Here is a 9731-nt window from a genome sequence, read left to right on the forward strand (position 1 = left end):
TTGAATGGTAAACACATTCTAAGAACTTTAGAAAATTATAAGCAAAACAAAAGTATCCTTCCTTGGTATTTACTGGATCAATAAAAACATAAAGTTTGTCCTTAATGGCTTTACAGAGCCCCAAACCAGAAATAAAGCAAATTTCCCTAACAGGTAAACGGGCAACAAATTCTGGCATGTCTATCAAATGGAATACTACTCAGCAACAAAAGAGAAAAGACTCCTAAAACACATAATATAGCTTTAAAAAATTCTAAACAAAAGCCAGATACATAAAACTATATGATTCATTTGTATAAGTTTTTGGAAAGATTAATCTATAGGGTTTAAAAAAATGATATGTGGTTATTTGCAACCAGGGTTGAGGATACAGAGATAAAAAATTTGTAGGAGGAAAACTTTTTTAAAAATGGGGCGTCACCATGTAACAAAGGCTGGGTTTAACCTGGAGATCCTTCTGACTCCATCTTCTGAGTTCTGGGTTATTACAGACATGTACCATGATACCTGGCTCTTAAATAAGAAATATGTGGCCAGGCACTGGTGGCTCATACCTGTAATCCTACTCAAAAGGCTGAGAGATGAGGGCTGTGGTTTGAAGCCAGCCTGGGCAGAAAAGTCCACGAGACTCTTATTGCCAATAAACTACCCATAAAAAGCCAGAAGTGGTGCTATGGTTCAAGTGGTAGAGCTCTAGCCTTGAGCACAAAGAGTTTCAGAGACAACTCCCAGACCCTGAGTTAAAGCCCCAGGACTGGCAAAACAAAAAAAGAATGTATGTGTGTGTATGTGTGCATATTTATTTTATTTTAATTTTTTTTTGGAGTCCGGTCATGAGGCCTGAACTCTGAGCCCTCAGCTCTTCAGCTCAAGGCTAACACTCTACCACTTGAGCCACAGCGCCACTTCCAGCTTTTTTTCTTTTTGCTTACGTGGTGCTAGGGAATCGAACCCAGGGCCTCATGTATGCAAGGCAAGCACTCTACCACTGAGCCACCTTCCCAGCCCAAGTGTGTGTTTATTTTGCACTGCTGGGAATCAAACCCAGGGACCTATGCATGCTAGGCAAGTACACAGCCACTGAGCTACATCCCTAGCTAAAAACCATCTTCATTATAATTGTGATGGTTAGGAAGATATATAAACTTGTCAAAGGTACACTTAAAATAGCACATTTTACTGTATGTTATTTGTTTTAAAAAAGTTAAGGTGGCACAGGCATGTAATCCCTGCAACGCTGAGACAGGATGATCTTAAGTTGTGGACCAGCCTGAATTAGGACTATACAGTAAGACCGTATCTCAAAAAGATAAACAAAAAATGTTGGTTAAAAAAGCAGCAATAGACAAAACAGCTCTAGAACTCTATTCTTCTACATATAGTTTACTTATCTTTTTTTGTGTGTGTAGGTCTTTAACTTTGGGCCTAGGCACTGTCCCTAAGCTTTTTAGCTCAAGGTGAGCACTCTACCACTTCAGCCACAGTGCCAATTCTGGTTTTCTGATAGTTAATGGAGATAAGAGTCTCATGGACTTTCCTGCCTGGGCTGGTTTTGAACTGAGATCCTCAGATCTCAGCCTCCTGAGTAGCTAGGATTACAGGTGTGAGCCACCAGCGCCCCGGCTTACTTATCTCTTATTTCAATTATTTCAGTGAGTGGTTTTTGGCCATTTTTCCTAAATAATTTAACCTAAATAATCTAGTAATTATTGCTTCAGGAATGCTTGACATCCAGACTACAATTTTCCTTTATTATATTACATCTCAAATTTAACTTTACTCAAAATAAAACCAAAAACCACTCAATGCCACTTTCAATGTCACTGAAGCAGCTTACTCAGTCTATGGTTTAAATTCCACAGTTTCACCTAAAAGTTTATGGCTTAAATCTGAAGTGTGCCTTGATCAAGATGCTTTGTGTTCATAAACTAAGATGTTGAATCAAAATTCCTCTGTACAACTACTTAAAGAAAATTTCATGAACAAGTGAAAATTAAAAAAATAAAAACACATTTGAAATTTGCTATTGCTCAGGATGAATTTTCAGACAAATCAAAGTTGGCCTGATTAGTCACAGGAATCATCTGTAGGCAAAGCAAACCACAGCCACTGTCTCCCTCTTGGTCTTACCTTTAGCTCACAGTCCTCATTCACAGCAAGATTACTGGGTTTTAGGTCCTAGGAAGCAAGTACAGAGAGGACAGGCTGGACTTTATCCTCAATGACAATCCTCTCCCTAGAGGTAATAGTGAGGATTCACATATCAAAGGAAGACCTTATTTATCCACACATCATCAGACCATCTTCAGCCTAGAGGCAAACTTACTTAGCCTTAACTAGGCATAAAATTTTAAAGAAATTGTAACTTTCTTCCGTCAATCTCAACAAAGAGCAGAGCTGCAACTGGTCAACATTCCAATGGCTAAAAGTATGTTGGCTGAAAGTTATTCTGTTTTCTTTGGTGGTGGTACTAGGAATTGAACTCATTCACAGTCTCATGCATGCTGGGCAGTGAGCTACTGTCAGCCCTGGGTGCCATTCTTCTAGTCCCGCCTCATATTCCCAAAATAATAACTGAAGTCATAATACATACCCTGTGAATTATGTCAGCTGAATGTATATACTGCGAAAGAGAAAGAAGTCCATCAAGTAAGTTCTTTTCAACTTTCAACTATAAATATTCTAGAACAAATTTATAGCACATTTTCATGAATCAATAAGGACCTACAACTATTCACAGTAGGAGCTAAGACAGTTACAATTAGCAATACGGTGTCCATTCACAGTCATGATTTCCACAGCCTTCAACTCTGCCTACTTGAGCTTTCAAGGATTGCTTGACTGTCTGAACCTCGAAAAAGACTCAAAGCTGTTAGATATTAAAGATGGCTTGATTTTTAGGACACAATTTATCTTCTTCTGCTACAATTAAAATAGCCTTCTTGAGTTTGTTAACACTTCAGCATTACACTGACCAGATACATCATTATATTACAAAGTTACTAGTTTTTAATATGGTAAGTAAAAACCCTTAGCTCCTAGATATTTATACATCATATATATGGTTAGAATGAAATGATGTCACTTGGGAAACACAAAGAAGCAAGGTTGGCCATGTTAAGATAGTTGTAGTTTCTGACAGACCACTGTTTGTTACACTGTGTTCTTTCCTTGTGATTCCGTGTTTGAATTTTGCTTCTTTGTTCTAATGCCTAGATAGAAGGAAGAGAAAGCAAAAAGAGAATTGGTTTCTCAACATTATTGCTGTCTATACCTTTAGACCTCGGAGAATCTGGTAGATGAGGAACTGAACATGGTCATCCGTGAGTTTCTGACATTTTACAATATTGTTCAGATCAGCCCCCATGAGGTGGGTCACCAGATACCTAGAAGTGAATGAAAAGTTACACAGTGATACAGATGTTTAAAAAGTTTTTTGTTTTTTGTTTTTGTTTTGGTCCGGTCGTGGGGCCTGTACTCTGGGCCTGGGCACTGTCCCTCAGCTCTTCAGCTCAAGGCTAGTGCTCTACCACCTGAGCCACAGCGTCACTTCCGGTTTTTTCTTTTTTTGCTTATGTGGTGCTGAGGAATCGAACCCAGAGCCTCATGCATGCAAGGCAAGCACTCTACCACTGTGCCACCTTCCCAGCCCTTAAAAAGTTCTTGTCTTCATAAAATTTTCAAAGGTTTTCAGTGAAGGCTTGAAGCAGTGGCTCAAGCCTGTAATCCTAGCTACTTGGAAGGCAAGAGATTTGGCCTCGAAGTTTGAGGACAGCTCGTGCAAAAAATGTTTGCAAGTTGCCATCTCAACCAATGACATGGTGGTATGTGACTGTCATCCCTGCTACACGGGGAAGCACAAATATGAGGCTTGTCATCCAGACTGAACCAGGCATAAAGCAAGATCTTATCTTAATAGTAACCAATGTAAAAAGGGGATAGCAGAGTGAATCAAGTGATAGAGTACCTGCCTAACAAGCACAAGGCTCTGAGTTCAAACTCTAGTACTATTTATTTATTTAGATTATTTATTTATTTATTTATTTTTGTCTGTCATGGGGCTTGAACTCTGGGCCTGGGCGCTGTCCCTCAGCTCCTCAGCTCAAGGCTAGCACTCTACCACTTGAGCCACACTGCCACTTCCAGCTTTTTCTGCTAATGTGGTGCTGAGGAATTGAACCCAGAGCCTCATGCATGTGAGGCAAGCACTCTACCACTGAGCCACCTTCCCAGCCCTAGTACTATTTTTTTTTTAAAGCTGGTGCTGGTGATTCATGCCTGTAATCCTAGCTACTCAGGAGTTTGAAATCTGAGGATCCCAGTTCAAAACCAGCTGGGACAGGAAAGTCTGTGAGACTCTTCCTTTTTTTTGGTCGGTTGTGGGGCTTGAACTCTAGGCTTGAGGGCTGTCCCTGTGCTCTTCAGCTCAAGGCAAGCACTCTACCACTTTGAGCTACAGTGCCACTTCCAGTTTTCTAGGTTTTATTGGAAATAAGAGTCTCACAGACTTTCCTGCCCGAGCTGGCTTTGAACTACCATTCTCAGATCTCAGCCTCCTGAGTAGCTAGGATTACAGCTATGAGCCACCTGCGTCCAGCTGTGAGACTCTTATCTCTAAGAAAACACTCAGAAAAGGCTGGGGCTAGGGTGGTAGAATACTAGCCTTGAACAAAATAAGGCCCCCAGGACAGTGCCTAGGCCCTGAGTTTAAGCCCTAGACCTGATGACCTGATTCCCCTCACCCCCCCAAAAAAATTCCTTTTTTTTTTTTGTTGTTGTTGTTGGTTATGGGGCCTGAACTCTGGGCCAGGACGCTGTCCCTCAGCTCTTCAGCTCAAGGCTAGTGCCCTACCACTTGAGCCACAGCACCATTTCCGGCTTTTTTTTCCTGCTTCTGTGATGCTGAGGAATCAAATCCAGGTCCTTATGCACGCAAAGCATGCACTCTACCACTGAGCCAACTTCCCAGCCAAAAAGTTTCTTGTAAGAGAAATAAACATAAGTATAAACAATTATTTTATAGCCATAATAAAGTATGTTAAATGTTTAAGTCCATCATTATATTTTTAGTTCCCTCGTAAACCTGCCGTGCTATAGGTTCTAAAACAGGAGTTATAGGTAGATTTTTGAGCTACCATTTTCCTTTTCTCCTCAAGTGACTAATAAAAGCATATTGTTCATTGACAATGTTCCTGCGTCTGCCTTGAAGGAAGCAGGAGGCACCAAAGAACTCTCCATGGGTGTGGGACTGCTTATTAATCCTTCCTTTCACGGGAAGATGAGGAATGATTACATTCAAGTCCAACAGGTTCACCCCCCCAGACACCCTAGACTTTCATAATGCCTCAACCTATTCATTACTATATTACCCAGTATGGGAACATAAAGACCAGACCAATATTACACAGGCTGACTCTTAATGTTAACATAGGTGCTTCTTCCTCCAGGACGAAGTGAGAACTTTTTTCCTCCTATCACGATTTCCCTGTAGAGCTGCACTGTGTGAAGAACATCAACACCCAGCCTAGCTCTAACTTTAAGGTTATATTTTAGTATTCCCTAATTTAAAAATGTATATGTCTACATTGCCTTAAGGCAAGGGAAAATTCTAAAGGTAATTTTAAAGAGTAAATTTGAAGACCAAGTGCTGGTGGCCCACACCTATAATCCTAGCTACTCAGGAGGCTGAGAGGTGAGGATCATGGTTCAAAGCCAGCCAGGGCAGGAAAGTCTGTGAGACTCATCTCCACCAGAAAACTGGAAGTGGCACTGTGGCTCAAGTGCTAGAGCACTAGCCTTGAACGGAAGAGCTCAGGGACAGTGCTCAGGCCCAGAGTTCAAGCCTCATGACCACCACCACCAACAGCAAAAAATTTGATTCTTTTGAGAACCAGTTTTTTTTTTTTTAATTAATTTTATGTGGTACTGAGGAATTGAACCCAGGGCCTCATATATACTAGGCAAGCACTCTACCACTAAGCCACATTCCTAGTCCTAGAGAACCCCATTTTTATGAAGTCAGTGGTGACTCTACCCAAGAGCTCTATTTTGTTTGGTAGCAGTCCTAGAGCTTGAACTCAGGGAGTAGGCACTGTCCCTGTGCTTCTTTTGCTCACCAGTGCCCAGCCAGGGCACTTCTTTTGAAAAGTGAAAATCAAAGTGGGGTTCTTCACTGATGCTTGTGACTAGGTTCGGAAGGTGTTGGGTTTTATGTGTTTTTTTTTTATCTTGGTAGAAATATTATGCTCATTCTATGTAAAAACTAGCTGGTTTTCTTCATAACTCTTTCCTTTGTAATAAAAAATCTTGACTACAAAAAAAAAGTGGAGTTCTGGTGGCTCACGCCTGTAATTCTAGCTACTCAGGAAGCTGAGATATGAGGATTGAGATTCAAAGCCAGCCCAGGCAAGAAAGTCCGTGAGACTCTGATCTCCAATTAACCACCAAAGTAGAAGGAGAGCTGTGGCACAAGTAGTAGAGCACAGCCTTTTTAAATGAAAAATCTCAGGGACAGTGCCCAGGCCCTGATTTCAAGCCCTAGAACCAACAAACACCCTGTAAAAATCAGATCAGTCACTAATTTTCCTAACCCCCCACCCCGACCCCATCTCACTTAGACTTACATTTTTTTAAAAAATCCTTTCAACGTCCTTTAAAGCCCTGTATTATGTTAATCCAGGACTCTACCCCAATTTTTTCTGTTACTTCACCATCTACTTTTCTCCCCTGCTCTCACTCAGCTCCACAACTAGCCTGTTTATTTGCTAGTTCCAATACAATATGCAACCTCTGCTGCATGCTTTAAGGCTTTTACCTATCTTAATACTGCATTTAATATTGCATCTCCCTGCTGGCCTTTATACTCTTAATTTCCTTTCTCTGTTGTACCCTTTGCTGTTTTGCTATAGCACTGATTGCCAACATACTATATCATTTCCTTGTTTAACGTTAATTATTATCTCCCTGTACATTGTGCATGGAGGATGGAGCTATGTCTTACCCTGTGTAGTACCTAGAGCAATTTTCTGGCAGATAATAACACTCAACTACTACAGGATGAACTGACTCAGGACAAGGTGGCAATGTATTTTATTGACAAGGTGCATGCCCAAGATCTTATCTGGTAAGACCAGATTGTTCTAACATTGGGGTAGGAGACCCACTCCTGTCACCAAGCAGGCTCTAATAAGCTTATTTCACAACAAACTATTCTCATTTGAAGTGAAGATTGCTAAAAGATGCTTGCAATCTCTGTTACCAGCATTAATTGAACCAGATACTGCTCTATCACAGTCTGCAAGCCAGTTAGAAGCGGACACAGTGCAGGCCATCAGACACTAAGTCACCAGCCACTTACACGGGGACAGCACATGGCCATTCATTCCCTCAATCAAGTATTTGGTGTTCAGTGCTAAAGATGTAATGAGGAAAAGGGAGGTGCCATTTAGATGAGAGGAGGGTGTACATAACAGAGCTACAATGGGGCCATCGGAGTTGGGGAATGCACACAGGTGATGGTCCCTACAGGGACCAAGGAAGGAGCAAATTAGGAAAAACTTCACAAAGAACTTGAACTCTAAGCTTGGCCTGAAAGCTTCTTTATTTTTCCAGTAGGTTGGCTTCAAACCTTGAGGCTCAGATCTCAGCCTCCTGAGTAAGGAGGATACCAAAGAGCCACAGATGTCCTGCCCCCCAGCTATCATAAGCAAGCATTTGTGTCTCATCTTTTTAATGAGACCAGAAGCAACTAGAAGACACATATACTCTTCACCTCTGGCATCTCACAGAATCTCACACCGCATTTACTCAATAACAAGGGTTAGCAGACTTTCAAATGATAGCCTTGACTCAAGAAAAATGTGGTGGGAAATAGATGCAGAGCCAAAAGACCTGGGATGGATGCAATTTTATATGTATTAGTATGTAATGAGGCTTGTCTCTTCCAACCTGTTTCCTTATCTGAAAATTAGACATAATGATACCTACTTCACAAGACTTCAGTGTCAAATGAGAAATCTGATATGCAAACCTTTGTAAGCCATCAAGGCCATTGATAAAGTCAAGTTAATGATTAGTCTCACTCACATGCATAAGACTATGTTTTTAAACAAACAATCTGCTTGTAATGTCAAGAATTGAAAGCAAAGGAAAACTGAGATCAGATATTAATCGTGAGGATTATGTCTACATTTTAGTTCCTGGAAAAGGTGCAAGTTTGTTTCAGGCTTGGTATGCTAATTCAAAACATTTCCTGGTGTGTTGGTAAGGATCCAGAGGAAACTGCCTCTACTAGAATTCAATCTTCCTGAACATTATAGTAAGGAGTGGGTGAGGGGAGAGGAAGCAGGGAGAGAGTTGTAGCTAAGTCCTACCATATAAAGCAAAGCCTTTCATCCCTTTCCCAGTCCCTCCCTCAGTGTTCTGGATGCTTTGATCTCTTTTCTCTGACCACCTCTTTACTAAGGCTTAGCTTATAAAGCCCCAAATAACCCAGCTCCTCCCCCATCCAGCTTCATCTTTCTCCATGTACACCTCTTATCCAAGGTCCATCACCTCTGCTCTCAGCTGTTGACTACTGGTTGAACCTGTTCAGTACTTACTTCAAGCTCAGTGGACAAATTTTTGCACAGCCTTCTCTGAAGATACATGTCTGGGGTAGGTGGCCCCTAGGGCTACAAGGCCCTTTAGAACTCTGTACCTGCCCTGCCTAGGGTGATTCTTACATTGACCTACTCAATAAGCAACATTTACATGCCTGTGACTGTTCTAAGTACCAATGGTTGAGATGAGAAGACAACAAACTGCTCTAACACAGAAGGTAGCCACAAATATGATGGTAAAATCTACTAAGAACACAGCAGGGTAAGGAACAGAGTCAAAAGTATTTCAACTGAGAAGGGAGAATGTATCACAAGAAGGCTGGAGGAAGGAAATCCCACAAGTGGGCAGTGTTCTGAGCCACCTTGAAAACCCAGGTCAGAGCTCCTAATGGGAATGTGGTGGCTCTAATACATTTTTCAAACCTTAAAAGGATAGTACTATGATAGTACTCTCTTGTCCCTGGAATTTCTTTTTTCCTGTCAGTAGTGGGGCTTGAACTCGGGGCCTGAGCACTGTCCCTGAGCTCTTTTTGCTCAAGATTAACACTGTACCACTTTGAGTCACAGTGCCAGTTTTTTGGTGGTTAACTGGAGTCTCATAGACTTGCCTTCCTGGGTTGGCTTTGAACCAGGATCCTCAGATCTCAGCTTCCTAAGTAGTTAGGATTACAGGTGTGAGCTACTAGCACCCAATTCCATGGAATTTTTGTAAAGACTCAACATCTGACTCCCTGAATGAGGCACCATGTGCCTGCCGTGATGGAATACTAAACCATACCACGTGTGGTCTACTCACCCATCCCAATTCATCCCACCCCCTTTTTCCCCTTAGAGCTGTATAATAGGAATAAAGAACCTTCTAAGGCCTGAACAGTTATGAACAGAAGTAGGCTGCTAATCATCCTCCAGCTAAAGAAGCAAATACGGGAGATTACTCACACATCGTTGAATTCCTCCAGAGACCTTGCAGGTGTGAAGACATCCAAAAGACCAATCACCTATATGGAACACACAAAAGTCAAAGCGTAAATCAGGGGGGCTGGGAAGGTGGCTCAGTGGTAGAGCGCTTGCCTTGCATGCATGAGGCCCTGAGTTTGATTCCTCAGCACCACATAAGCAAAAAGAAAAAAG

At 41.6% G+C, this 9731-nt stretch overlaps 1 protein-coding gene across 3 annotated transcripts in view; it reads right to left on the reverse strand.

Annotated features, from left to right (window-relative positions):
• The window catches only part of Mapk14 (mitogen-activated protein kinase 14), a 64708-nt gene that overhangs the window by 25304 nt on the left and 29673 nt on the right, over nt 1–9731 (reverse strand). For all 3 annotated transcript variants that reach the window (XM_013029615.1, XM_013029614.1, XM_013029616.1), the window contains exons 3-6: nt 9540–9598; nt 3275–3386; nt 2594–2623; nt 2131–2178 (exon numbers count right to left, since the gene is read on the reverse strand). In XM_013029615.1, coding sequence (XP_012885069.1) covers nt 2131–2178; nt 2594–2623; nt 3275–3386; nt 9540–9598 — 249 coding nt within the window. The remainder of the gene's footprint in view (nt 1–2130; nt 2179–2593; nt 2624–3274; nt 3387–9539; nt 9599–9731) is intronic.

This window comes from Dipodomys ordii, unplaced genomic scaffold (assembly GCF_000151885.1).
Source record: "Dipodomys ordii isolate 6190 unplaced genomic scaffold, Dord_2.0 Scaffold120, whole genome shotgun sequence".
NCBI classification, from domain to species: Eukaryota; Metazoa; Chordata; class Mammalia; order Rodentia; family Heteromyidae; genus Dipodomys; species Dipodomys ordii.